General features: G+C 36.8%; 1 protein-coding gene across 2 annotated transcripts; it reads right to left on the bottom strand.

Annotated features, from left to right (window-relative positions):
• Positions 1-343: 343 nt before the first annotated feature.
• On the bottom strand, positions 344-25,122 carry SLC35B3 (solute carrier family 35 member B3). 2 transcript variants are annotated; one of them, XM_041413191.1, is made up of 10 exons: positions 25,089-25,122; positions 21,435-21,713; positions 20,031-20,152; positions 18,014-18,168; positions 16,440-16,547; positions 14,299-14,396; positions 11,525-11,617; positions 11,006-11,117; positions 8,012-8,081; positions 344-6,947 (listed from the first exon to the last, which is right to left on the bottom strand). In XM_041413191.1, the coding sequence occupies exons 2-10, from the start codon at positions 21,633-21,635 to the stop codon at positions 6,797-6,799; spliced, it is 1,110 nt and encodes a 369-aa protein (XP_041269125.1). In that variant the 5' UTR covers positions 21,636-21,713; positions 25,089-25,122; the 3' UTR covers positions 344-6,796. The 2 variants fall into 2 exon arrangements, with proteins under 2 accessions (XP_041269125.1, XP_041269124.1); XM_041413190.1 differs by lacking the exon at positions 25,089-25,122 and adding an exon at positions 24,970-25,072.
• Positions 25,123-25,128: the final 6 nt, after the last annotated feature.

The raw sequence follows: 25,128 nt of genomic DNA, 5'->3' as shown, positions 1-25,128 counted from the left end.
TGTTTATTAAGAATAAGGAGTCCAGGGAAATCAGGTGTGACTCAAAGTAAGGATTAGCTACCTTTAAACCAGTTCTAATCTACAAAGTTACAAAGAATTTATTTTCTTTTATATATTTCCTAACAGCAAGAATATAGTCTTTATTTGAAGAGGCCAAGCACTCACTCAGTTTTTTGTCTAGAAGCTGCACTGCACAGGATAGTGTAAACTAGGTATACAACACTACCAGCTGTTAGCTTGAACTGCTGATTAAGGGCAACTTTTAGTGTATTTCTCACTAAAAAGATTTTCCAGTATCAAAATTTGGATAGTACATAAAATAAATAATCCTAACTTAAGGCTAAATCAACAAAAGATTAAAGGCATGTTAAAGCCTAAAGAGCTTAAATTCTGCTTGTTGCTGCCTGAAGCCTATACAAACTCTTCTTTATGCATTAAAGCCTTCCAGGGGCCTCAAATCGCCTTTGAGAACATAGAACAGTTTGGTTTTGAAGACATCTTTAAAAGTCACTTGGTCTAGCCCTCTGCAGTGAGCAGGAACACCTTCCATTAGATCAGGTGGCTCAGAGTCCTGTCCAATTTATAACACTGAATGTTTCCAGGAATGGGGTGTCTACTACCTCTCTGGGCAACTGTTCCACTGGTTTGTCAGTCTCATTGTAAACAGTTTCTTCCTTATACCCAATCTAAATCTACTCTCTTTTAGTTTAAAACCAGTACCCCAGCACAGCAGCCCCCGAGAAAGTTTGTGCATGTTTCTTGCAGACCCTGTTACGTACTGGACTTTTGCACAGATCTGCTGCCATTAATGCCTGTTACAACAGAACTGTATTTAAGTGGAGTTTATATTCAGGTTCTGAACAAGTGAGAGGGCATCTACCACAGCTGTCCATGTTCATGCAGAATGCTGACAAGAAGGCAGCAAACAGCATAGCAGCACTTCCAGTGTATCTGCAGATCAGGTGCCGCACTAGAGCGGCAGAGAGCTTTGCAAGATCTAAACGTAGAAAATAAAAAACAACTTTGAACTCCTTCTATATTGACAGTATCAATTTTATCTACAAGTGCCTTGCATTTGCTCAGTCACATACTCTTGTTTTGCACGGAGCAGCAGTTACCAAATGAAGGTGCCTCTCCCCACGTGCTCTGAAGCTACTCCCTGTGCAGCCAGAACCACACTAATCAGGTGTCTTCAGCATGGCTTTGCCAGCTCCTGCAGTCACTGTAGCCAACTCAGAGATACTTGTTTTAAGCATATTTATTAACAATTTATAAACAGGAGAAAAAGTGGAAGATAGACAACGACAGCAAGATTAAAGATCACAGAGTGACTGAGGCTGGAAAGTGCCTTTGGAGGTCATATGGTCTAACCTCCCCTGCCCAAAGCAAAGCCACCCACAGCCAGCTGCCCAGGACCACACTCAGACAGTCTTTGAATGTATCCAATGATGGAGACTTACCAAACCCTCTGGGCAATCCATGCCAGTGCTCAACCACCTTCACAGTAAGCAAGTATTCCCTCTATTCAGAGGGAACCTCCTGCGTTTCAGTGTGTGTGCTCACTGCCCCAGTGCCGTCTCTGGGCTTCGCTGAAAAAAACATCTTTGTGCCCTCCCTTCAGTGTTTGTACACATTGATGGAATTCCCTCCAGCCTTCTCCAGGATGAAAAAATTCTAGCTCTCTCAGCCTTTCCTCACAGGTGAGATGGTCGAGTCCGTCATCTTGTCACTTTGCTGGACTCTCCTGTAGTCCCATTTCCCTCTTGTGCTGGAGAGCCCAGAACTGGACACAGCACTACATATGTAATGAAAATTACAAAGTAAAACTTTACACTTAAAACAAAAGTACTTAAAAAAAGGTAAAAAAGGAAAAAAAAGAAGATGAGGCATAAAACTGAGAAAGCTAAAAAAGAAAACATCTAAATAACCAGAAGTAGAGACAAGCAATACATTACTAACACATCAAAAAACGTAGCATAATAGCACAATCCAGATGTAGAGAAGTGTTAAGTCAGCATTGTATTCTAAGCTATTTGTGCATGAATATTCTTTATTGCAATAGTCTTTGCTTCTCTACAAGCAAATGGCAAAGTGCTACAGACCCCACAATGCATCATTATGCTTAATTCCTCACAGTTTTCCCATGGCAGCAGCTTTTGACTAGTAGCAAGGTGAACCAGTCACCTTAAAGTGAAGGATATTATGCATCACCTAAAACTGCTACTGTGTCTGGTTTGCTTCCACAGCAGTGCTCACAGAAAACAACAAATCAACAAGAAAATGACAATGCAAAAAAGCTTCAAACAAAATGCAGAAGAGCTATTTTATGGCTGCAGAATTTTCCCTTTAAATGATACTTGTACAGAACAAGGAACAGAAACAATTTAACACCTCTAATGCTGGGGGTAAAAGAAAACTGACCTTACATTGGTACTATTTCATTTAAAGTACAGATGGGCTCTGCTGGACTCGGGGCACATTGGACTTAAGGTAGGAACATCTATTCCTTGCTCATCAGACTTACCAAGGCAACTTTGGGCAAGATACCATTTATGCTACATCTCTGAAATTGAGACAGAGCTTTTCTGCCTCATAGGCAAGAGTAAAATTAATCTCTAAAAGCTGAAATGTCAGGAGTTTTATATTAAATATTAAAATTAATATAGAGACTTTTAAACAGGTGAAATGTAAAAGAAAACCTCTTCCACTAACAAATTCTGAGCTATTAACTAAACCATATATAAAATCCCTCCAGAAAAAAAGTATTAATCCATTTAATTACTTCCTTAACTTGTGAAGTTTACTTATTATTTCCTGCCCTCCAGAGTATACATGCAATTTTATACCTCTTTTCAGAACAGTAAACAACTCAAAAAGTTTCCATGATTGAACAAGCAGCAGTCAAACAAGAGAGAGGGGCTTGTTTGTGCCTGGGAGCATGGGAGGCAGAAATAAAAGAAACAATTAAGACACACCAGGTTAGTGAGGAAGGCACTTATTAAAGGAAAAAAAAGAGCACTTGAAATAATTTATTTCCTCTTCCTCTAGTTCTCACAGGCAGGCAAGGGAGAAGAGAGATTTTCTTGGAAGATGGAATGAGGTCAAGGAGTTAACTCATATGTGCACTCATCAAGACCTTTCCAAAAATAATGAGAAGTATGAATGGTTTTTTTCATGGGGAATAAAGGATTTAAAATAATCACCCAGATGGTTATAAATTATATCAAACAGGAAATCTGGAATGTGACCAACCTGCAACAGTGTGATGCAAGCCCTTAAATACAGGAATACAAACCTGAAATAATCCACAATGCATTAAAAGAGCATGTTGAAAAATGATTTCATATCCAAAAGCAAGAAAGACAAGTAAGGAAATAAGGAAGACAAGTAGGAATGATATAAAGCCCAAGCTTTAGCTTAAAATGTTTGGTAAGTTCAAAGCACAGGAGTGTTAAAACAAGATGAAGAAAAACAGTTTAATGCAAGATCAGGAAACACTGTAAGTTTAGAGGGCAGGGCATTAGTTCTTCCACACTTGTATTCCCACACAGGTACCTGTGCAATCAGCAGTTCTGCTGATACTGAAGTACTGAAATACTGAAGAAATCCACTGCACAGTCACTTACTTCATTACTGAAATGTGCCAGACAAAGGCAAAAATGTAATATGAAAGCAACTGCAAATGCATGCTGATTTAGGAAAACAGAGCTCCCTCACCTATCCAAAGGAGGCAGAAGCAGGTATCACAGAGGTATTGCTGACATCAATGGAGATGCTGGTCAGACTTAAATTTTACTGAGAATTTCAAAATGCTGTTATGATTCCTATATCATAGACTTTTTTTTTTTTTATAGAGAGAAAAAAGTTGTGTAGCACAAGAATGAGAAGCAATTAATTCACATTATATTTAGATAACAAATTTTCTGGTGAGAGAATTGATTGGTTTTTCCTATAGTTTCACATGCCTACTGCAGAGCTGAGGAAACAATAAGTTATAAAATGCAACAGTTACTATAACCAGCCTTCAACACTGGGAAGGGTTAACCAGTGCCCCAGTATAAGTGCTCTTACACAAAAATTAAATAATTTACAGGTACTTTGTGGACAAACGCTTATTCATATTTCATAGACAACACAAAACCAACATACATATACAGTACAGAAGACTCAACCCCAAAATTCTGTAGTAAGAACACTTGCAGGTTTGTAAGGTTTTCTAACTTGCGTGCACCATGAAGCTTATTAAAAAAACCCACAACCCCACAAACAGTAATTCACTGAAATGAAGGTTTTCTTAAAGAAGGCATGAAACTGCACAGACCATGATGTGTGGCAAATGATGAACTACTCTCACTTGTGGGTGAATTTTCTTTAACGCACATATTGTTGATTGGCAAGTACTAGACTCACACCTATAAAAATAAAAGGCTAACTCTTAAATCTATGCTATTAACAGTAATATCCATTTGTATATAAAAATAATTTTGAAGTATACCAGTAAAACAAAACATACACTTCTACAGTTAAGAAAATTATTTAAAAAATAAATCAAAACTTCCCCTAACGATAGCTCATTAACTCAGTCCTGTATACAACAGAAAATAAATTTAAAAGTAAATTATTGTGATTTGTATTCTCTCCAAATATAGACAATAGAAACAAAACTGGATTATATTAACCATCCAGATACATACATACTACATTTGAATTCTAGTCAGAAACTTACTGATTGACTTCCCATCTATTTAAATAAAACAGATGCCAAATTAATTACATTTACTATGACTTTCTGCATATATTGCAGCTTTCACATAATTTGTTCTCCTGAAGGTTAATAACATTTAGCAACAGGCAGAGTTTACAGATCACAGAATGAGGACTGTAAAATTTTCTTAACCTCACTGGAAAGACCAACTCCATTTAGTGAAAAGAGTGCAAGGGAATGTAAGAGTTGATAAATATTACAGGGAAGGAAGTGTATCAACCCCCTTGACTTGGTCAAATGCACTCTTACACCAAATTTGAAACTGGAATGCTTTATTATACCTTACCATAAAACTTTGGCTGCAACATGAAAATGGACAGTCATGGCAGGTCATGTCTCTTTCAAGGTGTATATATTCATCAAATTCTCACCTCTCTACCTCATCCAGGACACAATCAATCATGCAGCAGCTGGGAATTTAAAACTCAAAAGTTCCATGCAATAAATTCTCCCGGTCTGGCAACAGTGGGTTTATATGTGTTGAGAGGCTTTGCTGACACCCCAGAGAAGTGTCAGTGCTGGGAACAGTGCAGTTATGTCAGCACAGCTCTTCTCTTGTTCATCCCATCATGCTCAGCTGGCTGTTATTCCATGCTCTATTCCATAACATATTTAACATGGCACATGCAAGCTATCAAATAAAAAAATTTAAGGCACATTTTGTGTCTGTGCTTTGATTACAAGCTCCTTTGAACAGAAATTCTTCCTAAGTGTCTGAAAAACATTTTGTATAACTCAAATATTTTCATCAACTAGTATTTTTGACAGAAGGCAATCCTGTGAGATTTTTTAATTCTTTGTATGTTCTTTCTGACCATATATTTCTATTATCTAATTAATTTTTGTCTAAGTTGAAAGAACACACACCAAGATGCATCTAAGGGACACAATAACAAAAAAAACCATGACCACATCAGAACAATGATTTGTAAGGTGATTAGTATTTTTAAAGTGCTGTTGTTGAATATATAAAATGAAAGAGATGGCAAGTGATTCAAAAGCAAGTTGACTATAAAAATAAAAGAAAGAGCAATAAATGGACTTCCTAAATTCATGATGAAAAAGACAGACCAGTAGCACATTGTCTCCTCCTGTCACTGAAGAAAGAAAACTGTAATCTGTACCCTAATCCTCTTAACTTCATCAGAAGACCACACAGACTGACATAATACATATGCAAATCACATTAGCTGATGCTGTTATTATTTACCCCAATACTGAAACTGAAGAATTTTGATTTGATGATATAAATTTAAGGAGAACTTCCACATCTTTTTATACCACTATGACAGAGAGGGCCATAGGCCACTAAGAATTATGTATTTCACTTTCAACAGTTTCTTACACCACTGTTTCCATCTCACCCCATTCAGGCCTAAAAGCCCATTTCCCCCTAGCAAAAGCATGAGTGTTGATGGCACAAACTCAGTCTCAGTTTTGTGACTTGCAAGCAATACTCAAAAAGAGTAACACTAGGAATTCAATAAAAATTTCAATTATTACAATAAATATCAAATTCTGTGATGATTTAAACAATAACTTAAACAAACCCCAACATTTTTATTTAAAATCTAAGAGTGACAACATACTGTATTCTAAACTTTTCACCTTTAAATTCACAATTTGGTCAACCAGTTGGTGATTAGTACAGTATTACATTTAAATTACCCCACCTAGACAATTAACAAAGAACCACTAATTTCAGATCAGCCACATGGCCAATATTATTACAATGCCCAAACTAGTCTTCTACTGTGTCCCACTAGAGTGCAGCTTCTCAGCAGTTTGCCAGGAGCTGCTGTCCTTCATTGCTGATAAAACCATCTGACAATGGCCTACAACACCGTTTGTGATGAATTCAAGTGCTCTGAAGAAAGGGCTCATGAAAGTGTGCATTTATAGCAATCTGCAAGCAGACAATATGCCTTCAGCTCCTTTGGTTTTAATAACATTCCCTTTGGAAAGTGAATCAGTTGAAGACTGTTCCAATAAAGTAGTAAGTCAAAGTCTAGACAAGGCATGAACCACTGTCTATACAGTTTGTGAAAACGTCCTTGATTTTCTTTCTTCCACATTTTTTTTCCAAAGACCGAGCAGTGAAGGCAGTTTGATTTTGTCCATATTCTTACTGTAAACATTAAGAAATATACCAAGCACAACCAGTAAGCCTGACCACACGTACCTAGAGAGGAGGCAGAGGAGAGGAAAAAAGTTACCATTAGCACTTTATCTATAGCAATTACGTACCAATATTCGTGGATTAAAAAACCTCACATTAAGAAGAGAACAGTTGAAGAAAAATGTCCCAAAATCAGTGGGCTCTGAGATAGAATTTCCCTGAGTCTTTATTATTACTATGCTTCCAGGCTTCTTTATTCCTGTCTTGGCTAGAGAGCTAACTGAAATGCATTTATAAGTTAAATAATAACTAAACAGTATCTGTTCTTTTCCATATGAATAAAATAATCCTGAGGGATTTTAGTATGTTTTTCCTTCCTATGGTTATGAGAGCTATACTGTCTGTTACTGGTTGAAAACATTTTCTCACTCAGTGCCTTATATCCATACTTCTCAATGTAGGCACATTTTAGTTTCAGCTCTCCATTCTTTTAAGCCTCAATATTTTTAGTTGGGGTAAATACCATTTGGGATTTGCACACAAGCTTTTTTCTTAAATCAATTTGCATATAGAATTAAAATAGAATTTTAAGTTGTTTCAAACCTGAAGCAATTAAAATCAAAGTAGAAACTTAGCTGCATTTTTCAATGTAAGCTCTTTCTTAAAATTTAAAAAAAGGGAATAAACCCAAGCTCAAACATTTGGCAATTTAATATATCAAGATAATACAGTTATTTAAAAGAGCTAGATAAGAATTCAAATCTGAGCTTATAAAAGCAGGAACAATACCATAATGGAAAATCCCTTCATTTACACAAATTTTCCAACACGGAGAAAGTATCCAAACAACTTATTATGTATCATAAGCACTAGATATTATGTAAGATTTTTCTTAATTTTCTTTGTTGTCTTCTAGACCTTTAGAAAAATGTAAACTCTTTTCTCTAGCATGATTAGCATCAACAAGCCAGTCAATATTTACAATAGATTGCCAGTGTTTGAGAAAGATATAAAAAGACAAGCATTAAACCCTGAATATGATTAGTAAGTGTTGTTATACCTCCATGATGAAGAAAATAATTTTTTATAAAATACTTTGTAAACCACTAAAAACTATAAATACTTACTGTAACGTGAATGGCTTCGCAAAGAACAAAAAAGAAAGCACAATGGACATTGCTTTTCTTCCTGTTGTTACTACAGAGGAAAACAAATATTAACCTCTTTAAGAATTCAGTTACAACAAAAGAACATAACAAAGGCTTAGCAGGTAACCTCAGAAAATAATTGTTTCACTAAAATGATGATCACACCCTTGGTGCAAACACAGACTGCAGATGCACCAGTGCAGCGCAAAACAGCACTGGAACCATGTGATTTTGGAAACAAGTACACTGTGTCAGTAGTGCCATCTCCAGTCACACTAGCTGCAGGAAGGAAATTTCCAGAACAAGACTTGCTATTTAATAACTTTATGCTAATCAATCCACAGTCTCTGAGAGTGACATGCAAGTAATTGATGATATAAACTCATCTGTTAAAGCTTGGATGTAGACCAAAGACCAAAGGTCAAATATCTCGTGTTTCCATCTCACGTTATTACAACTCCGTGGTGTTTTGAGCTCTAATTTTAGAGAGTGGAATGGGATTATCTTCTCATAATTCTTTGAAGTTACTAAAAATTTCCCTAACATTGCAGGGAATTACAATTTTGCTAAGAAGGCTAAGCGACCAAGGATGTTTGACTATAGTAACTGTATTAGGAAGTTTCTCTCAAAACCACTAAAAGACATTCTTCTACACGTGATCCATTCACTAAAAATAATCAAATAGTAAGAGGAGTGGAGAACACAGCCCTGTTTCCAAAATAGAGATAAACTCTTTGGTTACTCTGAAATTAACTATAGCTCCAGCAATTATTTGAACAATTTCAATGCTATCTGCAATGAACAAGGATAAAGCATTACTAGCAAACTGTGTATCAGGAAACCTATGTAGTTTATCACTGAAAAAAAATCAATAAATGAGTGAAAGTTGTAGAAAATGTTTTAAGAAAAGGTAAGAATGCAGCCAGGCACACAAGTTTAGCTATGGAGACTGAGGGGCTGAAAAAGTGTTATTCTATATGATGGCAGAGGGTTCTCACTTGAGAAAGACCCCACTACAGGTGCAATAGGTCTGCACCTAAAGAATATATTTTTTTATTATCAGAAAATATTTGCTTGCCATGAAGTACCTTTAACTATACCATAATGCAAAGTCCTATTTGTGTAACTACATCCAAATTAGTCTTACTGCAACACACTGGGAAAAGGGACCAATGACTACTGATGTATTTCCACAGTGCTTTGGCTAGAAAAGCAAGTTTCATCCTTCCCAACTCTACCCCACAAACAAATATTCACTTAAGAGTGTTTTATATTAGAAGGAACAGCCTTCACTACTGCTACATCTGCCCCAACTTCAACTTTTAGTAATAATTTTCTTTTTACATTTTAAGAAATTTATGCACATCAAATAAAATGATTGTCTATTACATGAAAAATTAAAGAAGAATGAAAAAGAAAATTGAGTTTTAATTAGAAAACAGTTTACAAATGAATAATTTAAAAAAATGGTTAAATTACTTCAGTTTTTCTAATTACAATTATTTCTGTTCTTTCAAATCAGTTATTAATTAAAATATTTATGTAACCATTTCCTTCTAAATTAAGTGTCTTTTCTTCTTTTTCCCAATTAAGTCTGATAATTTCTCATTCTGCTAATAGAAATACAATTTTCATTAAACTCTTTCACCCCACTCCCCTCAAGAAGGGGGAGGGTGGTTGGGGGAGCTGGGAGGGACAGTAATGAATGTGGTGTTCTTCCAAGGAACAATAAACATTTTCATATTGCTACAGGCAAGACAGAAAGGGCTCAAGTGGTAGAATTGTCAAGGTCAGGCATAAGAAAACTGGGGAAAGGTTTACTATTCTACAGCATTTTTAAAGTTTTTTTTAGTACAGTGAGACTTTTTTCTTAAAGAGGTATTTTAATACATGAAACAATCCTCTCCTCTGGGTCAATTTCCAGTCAGGAGAGCTACTGAACTTGGTTAAAATCAAATACAAAACAGATATGCTGCAGAGGAAATAACTGATAGGAAATCAGAGCATGCAGCCCTCAGGTCAGAGAACAATGATGTATTTTCCCTTCTGCTACTGTGAATGAAGTAGAGCATCACCAGACAGAAACCAGGGTGTCTTTTAGGAGAAGAAGAAAGGCAAGTAGCTACATGACATCTTGCTACACCTTCCCCCCCACCAGGCCCTTGTGATTAATGCTTGTAGTTTCATGTGCTTAGAAACAATGTCACTGCCTACTATGCCTTTCTAGAACATCCTTACTTTTCCTTTTACATTTTAATTGATACATGTCTTTTCCTTTCTGTGTTTTTCTATGAATGCATCTAGAGAGACTTGGGATTGTTCAGCCTGAAGAAGAGAAGGCTCTGGGGAGACCCTATAGCACCTCACAGTACCTAAAGGGGGCCTGCATCAGAGCGAGCTGGAAAGGGACTCTTTACTAGGGCATGTCGTGACAAGACAAGGGGGAATGAAAGAGGGCTGCTTTAGATGAGATATTAGGAAGAAACTCTTTAGTGTCAGAGTGGTGAGACACAGATTGTCCATAGATGCTGTGTTTGCCTTATCCCTGGAAGTGTTCAAGGCCAGGTTGTATGGTGCTTTTGAGCTAACTGGTCTAGTGGAAATTGTCCCTGTCCATAGCAGGGGAGTTGGAATTAGATGGTCTTTGAAGTTTCTCTTTGAATCAAGTGACTCTGTGATTCAATTTCAACTTCCCCACTTAGTGCAGAAGCAAACACTGTTCTAAAACATGGCATGGACTGTATGCACAAATTCACTTAACAGGCTCTTCACGGTTGAAACTGTGGCACAAAAAGAATCAGGAAGATCTCAAACACATTCTACCATGTGAAGATCCATGCTACACAAATCAATCAGCACAAAGAACAGAAAAAAAAGCAGAGTAAGAACAATTCTCAAAAGCTCTGTCCTAAATAATGGCATAGGTTTACTTTGTTTTTATACAAAGGCAGTAAAAATATCATTTGTTCATACCTGTTACAGCGAGAAGGGCACCAAAGATTTTAATCAAAGCTAGAACAAAGGATATGCCAAAATACCCAGTCAGGGAGAAAAGGAATGCATAACCATAAGTCTGAACTGGATGCTGCAACAATAAAAAAAGCCGGTTAGGAAAATGTAAAACAAACCCTGAGGTATTGCAAAATGACATGAAACTACAGACTTTAATCAACTGCTTGAGCAATAATAAGCTGTTCAACAATGCATTCATGCAAAAATCCTTATTTAATTTTAGTTAAATAATGGAAAAATAATAATGAAATTATAAGCTCATAAGTCTGGTCCTGGTGATTTTGTTGCTTTTTAAAACATTACTCGATCTAACACATCAAAGACTGGAAAAACTTGCTTACTGTATGAATTATAGCAGTCAACCTGTTTACATGATGAAAACACAACTTTAGAGAGAGAAGTGGTAAGATTTTCTGAATCGTACAGAGCAAGATTTTCCAATTAGGTTCTTCATAAAAAAAGGGAAATCTTCACACCTACCTTTGAGCAAAATGTTACTGCAGGGCTTAATCCACTAGTGCATGTTAATCCAAATAAAATATACACAAAACCTATTGAATAGGAATACAAAACCTAGAATAGTGTAAGAGAAAATAATTACTAGGTGGTACTATACAAAAGGACAAAATTAAATGCTTTCAGATGCTTGATCCTATTAATATGCTCAGCAACTCAGAGCTGAATTTGAAGGGTTTGATGATATTTTTACTAGCATTTATATAATAGTTGACGTACAATGAAAAGTCAACATTAAGTGTTAGACACATTCTTCCTACCCACAACAACATAAAAAGTTTGGAAAGCTAGTCAGTTAATAATATCCTGAGGTGAGTGTCAACTGTGGTAAATCCTTCAGGTTCAGGATACCACAGCCTAAATAAAACTTCCCACAACTATGCAATTTAATAGTCTGAAGAACACACTACACATATTTAATTTTCTGCTACTTATCCAGCACAGTAAGCACCCACATTACTTTAAATATGTACAGGGTAGCACAGAATCACCAGAAGTGTCACATAAGTTTCATCTGTGTCACTTCATCACATGCATGGCACACATACATCATAGTTAAAACATGCAGGACTTTCAAATATGACCAGTTTTGGCCTAGTTGAGTGGTCTGAACACTCGGGAAACAGGTAAGCTCTTTATTTTGTCTGCACCCTTACTCAATTCATAGATGCATTGAGCAACAAAACAATCTTCATCTATCCTTTTCCACACTGAGCCAACAGAAGTAGAAACTGGAACTGTCTGTCCATCCGTCCATCCATCCATGCAGCAGAAGGCATTCAGCTGTTTAGGCAACATTTGGTAGTCTTTTCTTGCCAACAGAACTACTCGACACAATACTGGCTAGAGCATACTGATCTACCATGCTTTCAAAACTCAGTGTCTTGTTATATCTCAGTTCCTGAGAAAAATCTATTAAAAATTGTCAGCAATTCCATTAGACAACAGATCACTTATCACTGCTCTATAATAAAGAAGGATGCAGACATGTTTAAAGAGCAGACCTGCTTTCAAACACTTAAAATCCAAAGACCTAATCCTCACAGCTTTTACTTGACACTTTATATACACAGAAGTCAGTCCCTAGTTCTCCACTTGTATCCAGCTTGTCTCCCTAAGTACCCAAAGGCTTCGCTTTTCACAGCCAGGAATAAGCACCACATTGCTATTTCCTTGTTAGGCAGTGTAACATACGTCACTTCCATAAAATAACACAAAAGGCAAAATTGGGTAAAACCTTCCAGAACAGTGGTTACTATTTTAGCCACAAAACATCTTTTCTCTTTTCACAATTGCTTAAATCCAGGGCAATTTCCAAATATGATAGAGTAAGAGAGACCCTGTGTATGACAGGTTCCTTTATTATTCAATTTTATTTCCAGATCACTGTCCATTAAACACGATCACCAATGCCGATTCAATTTTTACCCACAGTCTCAAGTATAGAAAAATGATTTCCAAAATTCTGCTTGTACTTCTGCACTAAATTCTTTGAACAAAATCCTGAAGTGGAGTGTCTGAACCACAAACAAAACCGTAATATCCTAAACCATTACACTCATTCTCTACAAGTAGCATGAGTATATAGTATGAGGACCAACATTTGTCAGACTAATGCAGAATAAAAAGTGAAGTCCTGGAGACAGCAGGAGATTCGCAGGTAAGGCAGCAATGACTATCAAATGCAAAGTGGGCAAGAAAAAGCTACAGATTGCACTTTGGTTTTGGATTTTGGAAATGACAGCTAAAGAAGGCTGCACCAGGTCACACAGCCAAATCTCTGCCCCCAGCAGCAGTCAACAGTGAACACTAAGAAAAAGTACAAGAATATAAACAAGAATACAGTGGCACTTTTAGGTATATATTCTTCCACTTTCCAGAAACTTGTAGCTCAAACTTCTTGAGTCCTAAATCACTTCTAGCCTTAAATGAAAATACCTTTTAACTTCTCCATTTATGAAGCTATTCTCATGAGAAATTAGATTTTTCTAGTTAAATATCAAATATATGTCAAAAATAGAAAACAAATTTCAGTAACTTTTTACCTGTGGCATATTCATATCATGCCTTTTATAGTAAAGGATTTACTTATATTTACTCAACTTCAGAAAAAAATATGCTAAATTCAAACAAGTTTTGTCTAAAAAGAAAAATAACCTCAGACCATATGAACAGATAATCCGCATTCCAAGTAAGTATATAAAAAAAAACTGAGCAAGACGTTATCAAAATTATATTTCACTGAATCAAGAACAAAAATATTTACCCAGAGTTTTACAGACTTCAAAAGATTTTAAAAAACCTGCCTCCCAGGTGCTAGCACACTCTAGAATATAAAGTATAGCAAGTAAAGTAAAGCAACATGTTCCACGTAACACATGCCCAATTCTACCAGAAGAACAGGGTGTATTTTTCAGAGTTTAAGTGCATGATCATACAAAAACCACTACATTGATCTTAGGCTTGCAGGTAGAAAAAGGAATTGTTGATAGGAATGAGTGTTTCTGTAGCTATACTGTATTTGTATTTGAAGTTGCATGCAGAAAGCAGCACCCTTAAAATGTTAAAAATGAGACAGAAAAATCAGCAGAAGTCCTCAGACAAACAGAACACCCCAACTACACCAAGAGCTTTTCCTTCCATAAGCAAGAGAAAACACATTAAGTCCCATGCTTTGTCAACGGAGCCCTTGCCTACAATAAAACATGTTCTTTTAAAATTGCAAATGTGGTACTTACCATTTCTGAATTAGAGCCATTGTGCAACTTCATAGCTTTTTCCTGTACATTTCCTATAACTGCATCTGCGCAGAGGGCAAGGGATATTAGGATCACACCTATTAAAACAAACAAAAAAACACTCTTGAGAATATTCATTGCAAAATGTTGGCAAGAAGTCCAAGGAATAGAAAATAATAACCAGCCTTCCCCTATAAAAGTCAGCAAAAATATTTCACTAAGCCAGTACAAAGAAGCGCCTACCTCCACTCTCCCTCCGCCAATTAACATGGGAGACCGTGTGTCTCTAAGCTAGATGGGAACATCTGGACACTGCTATAAAGAAGCCAGCTGTAGTTTTTGTAGCAACAAGAGCAACAGAGTATCAGTTGTAGTTAATGAAGACAAATAACCAGAGAAAATACTCTTTTAGAGTAATTAATCCCACTTTTTTTTTTTCCTGACAAAGGCAAATAGAAATGTTAGATGTGACAGTAAAACAAATTCAAAAGGATTGACAGTAGAAATGTTTAATTACTGAAACATTATTTAAAAAAAAACAACCCTACTGTTCAAGTACAAACTCCATGGTTCTAGGTTACCATTTATTCTCACAATGGAGTCACTACACAGTCACTACTGTAATCAGCTTTCTGATAACAAAAACTGATAACTCTAGTCAGTCACAGTTCATTTCCCAACCTAAAAATTTTCATGACTGTTGTATTTAATGATGAACACAGGTTGAAATAACACTTTTCCTAAGTATACAACATTACAGAAGATACTAATCATCAAAATGCAAATCAAAACCTGCTCTAGTCTTAGTTCCTTAAAAGATCATGTCAGGGAAGAAACCAGAAGACTAGCAACAAGCAGTGTTTTATTTTCTTAATCCTATGTTCTTACAGTCAGAGGTGGGAGATTTTAATATTTTTAAGGCAAATGAAGTTTAAGGTGGTATTTTCTTGGTAAGAACTTTAAACCAGTGTTTTCAGTTTGAGAACCATTTCCTTTCCAAGGCTAGACTTTCCAGGTCTCTTCATCATTCAAGAACATCAGGCACTGGAAAAGGTATAACTCAATGGAAAAGACATGATAAAATAAATAATATTGGTAATGCTAAAAATATAGCTATCTCATCTGCATGGATTCAGCTCTGATCCAAAGATATAATAACAGCTCCAGCTCAGCAATTCCACTCTGTAATGTGAGAGATGAATGTCTCCATGGGCATTCTCCACCCTGATTCAGGTTCCAGCCATGCTTAATGGCCCAGGCACACCCCTGGACAAATGCATGGTTCAGCACTGGACTGAGATGAAAAGGCTACCTGGAACCTGAAACACCAGTGCACATGGAAAGAAGAAATGTGGGGACAAGAAAAATGTTAATCTTATGCCAATTACACAGTTTGGAGTGTGAGCAGAATTGTTTCACTCATTGTGGCAGTGCTGAGCAGAAGCAGCAGCAGCAAAGCCACGGACGAGACCAGCAGTGTTTTCTTGGATGTAATGCATGAGTAAAAACAATTGGAAAAACTGGACCTAAATTAGTTCTGAAAGAAATTTGTATGGAAACAGGTCTACACAAATCATTGGAATGAACTCAGGAATTCAGTTATCCGTTACCATTTGAGAAAGAAATTCAACTAAGTTTTAAATCAAAGCAGACAAAAATCCTTGCTTTGCTTCTGATTTTAGACAGTACTGAAAGGTTAAAATGTGAGAACTCCACCTAAAAACTACAGCAAATCGGACTGTGATCATCCATTAATATAAAGTAAATGGTTCTGAAATGGAAAAATACTTAAAAAATTAACTAGAAAAGACAACTAATCTTTTTAAGTTTCAAAATGTTCAAACTGAATTTTATCATATTTATTTTAATATGTACTGGGATAAGTCTTTCTTGAGAATACATGAGACATTTCAACCAAGAGGATACACTTCCCAGAAATTTTAGTAACCTAAGAATTTACACTTTGAATAAAGGTCTCTTCTGCCACAGACAGAGTTCTGCTAGAGCAAAGCTACAATGAAACTTGCATTTTCAGTAGGATACCTGAAGGCACTCCAACAACAACTCAGAACTTCTGTGGAATGCTTATTGTAGGAAAAACCAAGCATTTTTTTAAACTCTAAAATATAATATGTCTTTACCTGTCAAGTTGAAGTTTGGTGCAACTGTGCTGTCAGCTAAAGTAAACCATATTAATCCCAGGCTCATACATAGGGCAGCAGACACGTCTACAATATTGTAACGTTTTCCTACAAAATACAAACAGCAGGAATGGACTGTTAGTACGCCCAGAATTTCATGTTTATCCTGTTAACAGACTAGAAGACCAAGGAAACGTTGTTCCAATGTCATTCTTCTACTCAAACAGAAGACTCAATGCTCTGGTCTTTCACAATCAGACTTAGTTTCTTTTACAGCAGTAATTCCTACCACAGGGGAGGAGGACCCGAATGGGAAATACCTGAATTCTTGTGATCAGCTTTGGTTTGAGTATGTAGTTACAGCACTGACACAAAGCCCATCCTTCCTGACAAAGCATTCTCTTAGCAACTTCAGGACAGCTCAGATGTTTCTTAATGCTTTTCCCTCATACAAGACATTTTGTCTGCCTTTACTGATCAGAAAGAAGTCAATTCCAAACACTGACAGACAACTTTGGTACTCTGAGAAATCTACACTGTCTTATAGTTTGGGAGAGACAGGTTGTGGAGGGGAATGAAAAAAGAGAGTAAGGATATGAAAAAACAAGAGTTAGTGTATCTTGTTTAAAATATGTATTCTTTGCTCGGAAGCTGAACTTTGAATATAAGCTTCCAAGGGAACTTTGTTGAACTGAATTTTTTTAACAATAATATTTAAAAAAATAGCTTCTGAGATTACAACACAATAAAAAGTTTCATATAGCTTTAGGGAAATACTTGTCACTTTGCATTAAAATGATAAAAAATTACTCCTAATAAAAGGTAAATATTGTGTATGCATGTACATATGTAAAGCTGAAATCTCCTCTGAAAATTCAACTGTTTTTCGACCAGAAGGCCAGAATTACCTACAGAAACACAGCATTCCAGATTTTGTGCCATAATACTCGTCCATGTGGAGCATTACTGACTAAATTTTTGTTTACAGAACACAAACTTTTATAATATCCTTAACCCTTCTAATCCAGACACACTGAAGTATATTTATTCACATAACTACAATCTTTTTCCATTTTTCTCCATATTCCATTTTCTCTTATTGGAATATGCACTATGATTTTAGGACTAGCCAAAGACTTGCAAAATCAGGTGTATTTCTGATTAAACAATTCATCAAAATTTATGAATTAATCTTTTCAAATAAGAGTAAAGATTTTCTTCACAGCTTATGGTTGGAATTTTTTCCCATTTCATGTTTTCCATTTCAATATTGAAATTGTTTCATTTATGAAGTGATTTAGTTTAGAAAACAAACGTACACTTCTTAAAAATTAAGAAAGCTTGTGTAAAAACAAAGTTTTGCAAGTGACCTGTAGAATGTTTTCCCCCATGTTTTCTGTTGATCTAAATATAATTGTACATTTTCCCAGAAGATGCTTCAGAAATTCTCATTTTTCCTTCTATAGGAAGAATTCTACCAGCAGAATTTAAAAAAGTACAGGATTCCATCTATGTCTGCCTCCCAAAGACAGAATTTAAAAAAAAAATCATCTAATAGCAAGACTAACACTTACCTTGTATAAAAACCCCACCTATCATAACTGGAATCAGTTTACAGCACTTGAAGATGACTTGAGTAGGATAATTCAGATATCCTAAAGAGGTATTCGACAAACCCATAGTTCCCACTGTCAAAAATGCTATTATCATGTAGGTTTTGCCAGGAATTCTACAAAACAAACATACAAATCATGGCATTACAGACTCATCTAGAGGAGATTTAGCTTGGAAAATTCAGGTAAAGAAATACTTTTGTAATACAACCTCAACATCTTTCTCACTGAATTTCTCTTCATAGAAAATTAAAAATGCACAAAAATGTCTGATTTCATATTTCATTTCTTTCAATTACTGCAAACAAAAAGCACAAATACAAGACAATAAAAACTTCACGGCTCATGAAGTATTCAAGCAATAATTCTTTAACCTCCTTGCGAGAAGGTATGCTATTTACACAAGAATCAAGACAAAGGTTTCAGGTCAAAGGAAACGGGCAAGATTGGTATACTGAGATAACCTGGGTCTTAGTTCTGTCACAGGTCACTGTGACAACTTCTTTGGTGAAGTTTTGACATGAACCTTGACATTTTTAAAATTAATAAAGTTGAAAAAAGTATCATTTTTTAATGAAACTAAGACAGCAGTGATTCAGATAGCATGAACTGAGGGGCTCGTTGAACATTTTTAGATGTTTTGTTCACAATCTGATGAAATTACCACCTGACAACAGATGATCCAACAGTTACTTTTGTGCTCATTTTGTGATTTTCTTACAGTTACTTCTGTGCATATGTTCAGCTATTTTTCATGCCTACTCAGAACCACACTAACAACATAAGGAGCTGTCTTGCTGCAATCCTGTCTTATCTGTAACTCATTATGTGATGTACACATACTCTGAGGCATGCAAGAAAAATTTAAAATTTAAGAAATATAAATTTCTGCATGTCTACAAGAAGATGCCTAGGTTATAGAAAATAAAATGTAAAATGTATTTCAGATCTACATTTCCAACACAACTTACTTGAAGGGTCATGCTCTGTAAGCATTACCAACTGGTAATAAAACCCCATAAATACAAGTAACCCAAAAGGTAACTGTGCAATATTATCTGATGCATCTCAAAAAGTCAGATAACTTGAAATACAAGCTGTCAATATTTAAAATAAAAGGAATAATTTATCAAAGTTATGTTGTTTGGCTAAAAAATAATTTTGTAATCTAAAACCAGTACATGCAAAATCATCCAAGGCTGACTGCAGGTAAGGAAAACTAGTTATGTTCAACTAGAATATGAGGCAACTTTAAAATTCATGTACACCATGACAGCCTATATTCAAGTTTCCAGAGTGCCTCAATAAACACTTTGCAGAGACTATAGATAGGTAGGAAGCTGCAGAATGGCTACACTGGAAATATCAGGAAATATCCCATTTCCATGGGATTAATGACATCAAAAATCTCTTTGGTCAACTGCAGTAAAAACACAGAACAGTTTTGTGGCAGAGTGTTATGAGCGCTGCCTTAAATGAAAACCACAACACTTCAGCACATCCTTTGAAGCAAACCCACACAGCTACACAGTAAGCAGAGAGCAGACCTCTGACATTCCCCAGGATGCACAGCATGTAAGAAGAACCTCTCAGTAAGGAGGTGCCAATATTTGAGGAAAACATATTCACTGACAGATGGCTTCAAGTGCTGTGAAGTGCATTGGCTCTATTCTAGATGTGATAATCCCAAGCAACACATACGTGAGTCAGTCTCTACCAGCCACCTTAAGGATACAATATGTTCTGTAAGTTGGACAGTGACAGCAGAGCCAACAGAGCTACTTACAGGTCCGAAATCCAAGTGGGTGCTTCTAAAATATTCTCTAACATCATCCAGCAAATTCACTTCATTTTATCTAAGAACTGCTAGCAATGCCTCACAGCACTCACATTCAAAAAACAGAAGTTAAATTTATGGTAAGTATCAAGTACTTCTAATTTCATGGACAGTGGGTAAAATGCTAGTAAAAACACATACCTTCTTCTTTTGTCCTGAATCAACTGCAATTCTATTAGTCCAAAAATGGAATAAAATCCAAATTGCACTAAAGTGAGGTACCAACCAAAAGGTTTAAAACCTTCCACTGAAAATATCAATTCCTATAAAAACAAAAACCCACCAAAGTCATGTACATACACCAAAATATTAAATGGACAAAAAAATTTACAGACCTTTTTCCTTCATGTACATGCAAATCTAGCCTTTGGAGTTGTTGGTTATTAACTAGATTTATCTGCCATACGCAACTTGCAAAAATATTGAAAAAGAAAAGACTATTTAGGTTCCCTCAAAATGAAAGAAGAAAATTTACTGTTGTTGTAAATACACTAAAATTAATGGATCAATTCATCAGGGGAGTACATTTGGTGCATTAGTAATTACCTCATATTACAGATGGCTTCTTGCCTGCCTTTTTGCTGCTCTTCCGTTCATTTACTTCAGTAAACTGTTTTTATTCAGATTTTATAAATACCTCAGGATAAATTTAATACAATTTTTTTCTAACAAACATGCCTACTGATAATTTTCAGCTCTTAGAAATGCATACCTAATATTTTGAGTGCCAACATTAAATAGGACTTGTGAGTTCAAAAAAATTTGCATGCTGTAGGAATATTTCAAACCAGAGCAATTTGTTATGGAAAAATACATACACATCATAAAGACTTATGTAGGTGTATCAGTTATAGAAACAAAAGGCTAGCCAATATCTGCCTTTTTGAGATTCTGCTTTTAATTACTGATCATGTTCTCCTAACTCTTTTGAAGTAACTTTATGTTAACAAAGTTAAGTAACTTTATGTTCTCAGCTGCTTTTGAAAACTGCATTAGAAACATGATTTTTAATTATGAAGTTTTTTAATCACTGCTTTATTGAGACTACTCAATGAATTTAAAAATAATTTTAAAAAGGAAACAGAAATGTAGCTGCTCAAGATAAGAGAGAAAAGATTAGCAGAATGGTAAATGCTTAACTAAAATGGCATAAACTTTATCCTTCTGCTTGAAAAATTACCATAGTACATGTTCCAGCTCTGTTCTGAGAGCAGAGAGAAAAATAACACTGTAACTGTACAGTACTCATGGAACTTAGGGAGATCTAAAGGTTTCAGCGTCAATGAAGACTGTGGTGCATCTTGCACAAGAAGTAAAAGATCAAGTTATGAAAGTCCAAGTGATCTAAACTTTACAGGAACATGAACCATAATGGCAACTTAGATTATATATTACTTGCTGCTCTTGACTACTGAAAGGCTGACATTGCAACAAATATCTAGTTTAAACATCTATACATATTAAAATACACACTATATTATTATGCTATTGAAAAAGACAAGGGGTAGGAGGAATTGGCCTAAGACACAAGTTCGTAATATTTACCTGTAAATATCCATAGATTAGATAAAACATAAAAACTCCAGAAACACAGATGAAAAATTGGGCAGGTTTGCTAAATTTGCTAAGATTCATGCCAAGAACTACAACATCATCTACTGATTTGATATGGGGAGACATAGTTTGAGATTTGGAAGGTACACTGATGGAAATGTATTTTCTCGATGAAGTGAATTTCAGATCCATGGCTCCTGGTTCGCTGCATTCGGGGCTGTTGTTGTCTTCTGCCTGCTTTTCTCCTTCTGTGTGTTTTCTGTCTGAAAGCTGAAAGAAACACTGAAGTCAGACGGGACATAACATACAGCCTTCCAACAACAGTAAATGAATGTGACATTTATAGGGAAAACAAAGGTTTTAGAGTTTTGTTGAATTGTTTTTACTCACAAATTTTACTTATCTTTTCTGATGTCCAAAGTTAACATCAATTAACTTTGTTAACACCAAAGTTAACACCAGAGGCCATCAACACTTTATGAAAGCAGTTTTGCTTCATTCCTACACTCGACATAGCAAACCAACCAACCAATCAACCCCAAAACACCAGCAGCAGAAAACCAGCTTGAGTTTCTCAACAGCTCTAACTGGTCCTGTCATGTACTCACAAGAGTGACTGCTTGGGAGAGAAGTGATCTCCATGACCAACTCACAGTGAAAGAACTGGTATTGAAGCACTGTGGTTCTGCCTACCTTCCTTCATCTTCTCAGCAAAACACACCAGACTAGCATGGGAAGCCTTGCTAAAAACTACAGGTTTGAGCCCATGATCCGTTACAAGCACGGGAGCGGAAGAAGTTATCCCCTCATCCTCACGTTTATTCACTATTTCTTATACAGTTTTTCAGAAAAGAACGTGGAGATTGAAACAAGCAGATTGAGATGCCAGTCTCAAAAATCAGACTGTTTGTAAGATGAGGTCTATAATATGGCAATCCCTTTAGTATTTATCAGATGCAGCTATTTCCACACGTAACAGAAAATAAAACTGGATAACTGAAGCCTAGAGAAGGAATGTGGCAGCTGAGCAGACTGAGACACAAATAATTCTGTTCTCCAGCTCAGCAGACAGTAAATATTTGATGGATGTTTAAAGATAAAATACACTGGTCAGCCAATTGTCCCAAGATTTTTAAGTGTAGGTCAGCATCAAGTTCAGTGAGCAGTCAGTAATTACAATGTTTTTGTCCCAACTGTTTAGTGATTTGTTTTTCCCAGCTCAAGAATAATTCTCCTCATCACACATGCATAAATAATGCTTTCCCCGTTGTTTTTAAATTTAAAATGTCCCAGTATATTAACACTAGATCATGCAAGAAATGTAGTCTGTAAGAACACTGGTAAATACAATATATTATGGAATACTAGAAATTTTAAGGTTAGCTGAAAAATTAAGTATTGGTATGAAGCTTACAACACTCTTATGTTTTCTTTTTTCATACGAGCTACTATCAGGTTGGAACAAGACTCCTAATAGAGTTCTGAAAGAAAATCTTGGGGAGCATAACAGATGTTTATGGACCATAATAATTATTTGTGCTTAAATTCAAGGTCAGAAGTGAGAGGTAGATAGTTTATCCCTGTGGATTTTTAGCTAATCCCAACATGAAGTGACCATAAAACAAAAGAAAAAAAGTTTAGACTAATTTTAGTAAAACCAGAAAAGCACTGATGTCAGACAACGAGGCATGAATGAGCCTTCACAAACAATATAATAGAGTTCTGATCATCCTCAGAGAAAGACTGAAAAAACAATGGCAAACAAGGGTTATCAGGTTGGAGGAACAGGTTGCCCATCTTAGGAACTGAAATAAGATGAAAGCATAACTTCTCTAGACTAACAAAACCCCAATGAAAAGAAAACAGACCTGCTTTCAGAACAAGTATGGAGTACCACTAAGGAGAAAAAGTAGTTTTAATTTTAAGGACAGAAGAATGAGAACAAGTGGGTATGAAGTGATCATGAACAAATTTACACTTTCCAGACTATCTGGTTAGCCAGCTTTTCCTCAGAAACTGGCTGGACATTCATCTGCCTGTTTACATCACCTGCTTTGGTTTGCTTCTCTTTTCCCATTTTTTTGTCTCCACTTCTTAAAAAATATTTATCTCAACCCATAATGTTTTTTGGGTTTTTTTTTTTTATTTTTTTAAATTTACTCTTCCTTTCCTCTCACCTCCTCCCTCTGGGAGTAGTGAGGAAAGTGAGCAAGTGGCTGTGTAATGCTGAGCTGCCTACCAGCATTAAACCACACAATTAACATAATCAACTATTTCTATTAAAAATATTTCCTCAGGAACACCATCAGATTTTACAGTCTCTCCGCTTAATTTTTTGCAGATTACTGAGTCAGTCACAAAAGTGATAAGAAACACTGATCACTCCAGACACACCCACGACCATCCATAAAACTATGCTACATAGTAACTGGTTTTCTCTACATCCTTCAGCGAAAATTATGTAACAACTGAAGAAACTGTAAATATATGTATTGATTTGAAACAGTCTCCACCAAGTAATTTCATTAGCAACAGTGACAGAACTCCTCTTTCTTCTCAAACTGCTATTTTTCTAAGCATGAAAACTGTTATTCTTACTCCTCTCATCAAAATTCCTCAAGCGCCTAATTCACGTCTCGAACAAACATACAGAAAAAAATCTGTCTTAGGAAGAGTTAAGAGCTGTCCTGATTTGTGTGAAATACCAATTTCCCTCTTTTCTTTCTCCTCCTGCGTGTAAAAGTGTAAACAACAGCAGCTTTAGATCAAAGACTTCCTGCTTATTCCCCTTTTACAAAAAAGTCCCTTGCAGATCAGTACTTTAACCTAGCACACAAAATAGTGATTATAACACGAAGGAGAAACAAATGCACGAGTAGAAAAGCAAAATTACTTTTGCCTCCGAAAAGTTAACGACTTGTACTAAGCATGGAAAAAACATCATGAAGGAGCTCGAGCCTCGGTTGGCCAAAGTTTTTTAACACTGAAGAACATCTGTTAAACCCATGATCTTGGCAGAAACCAGCATCTTAGTCCGCTCAGAAAAAAATGCTCGCCTGAGACACACAAGGCAAGCTCCACGTTGGCTTTGGCCATAACCCTCCGGAGACCGTGCCAGGAATGCTTGGTGACAGCACAGCAGCTGGCACCACAGCAGGGATGCGCCAGGTGACAGGGAAGCCGAAGTCCATCTGCGGGAAACCTGAGCAGACACTTCGCTTGACGCTACCTGCGTCCTGCTCCGGAGGCAAAACAGGGAAGGGGATGGGGTCCAGCATGACCCCGAGGCTTCCCTCCTGCCCAGTCGCCTGCCAGGCGTGTCCCTTCCCGAGAGCCAGGTGTGTCCCTTCCCGAGCGCCTGGCAGCTGTCCCGGGCAGGGCTGGCACAGGCTCTCCAGCCGCCCTCCCCCGCCCTTCCCCCGGGAAAAGGAACCCGCGGGACGCCGCCTCCTCGGGCCGGCCGAAACCCTCCGACACTCAGTGTCAGCCTCCTCCCGCTCCACACGCCGCCCCCGCCGCCCCTCACCGTCGCGCCCATGGCCCCCCGACGCCGGGCGACGCTTCGCAGGAAGCGACCCCGCCTCCTTCCCGCTCGCCCCCCGTCCCTGAGGGACGGAAGGAATGGGGAGCGGCCCCGCCCCGTACCTGTCCGGCGGGCGAGGAGGGGCAGGGCGGCTCGGGCCGG

This window comes from Onychostruthus taczanowskii, unplaced genomic scaffold (genome assembly GCF_017590055.1).
Source record: "Onychostruthus taczanowskii isolate IOZ18803 unplaced genomic scaffold, ASM1759005v1 scaffold40, whole genome shotgun sequence".
In the NCBI taxonomy this organism is placed as follows: Eukaryota; Metazoa; Chordata; class Aves; order Passeriformes; family Passeridae; genus Onychostruthus; species Onychostruthus taczanowskii.
Note: the sequence above shows the minus strand (reverse complement) of the source record. Positions and strands in the feature narration are given on the sequence as shown.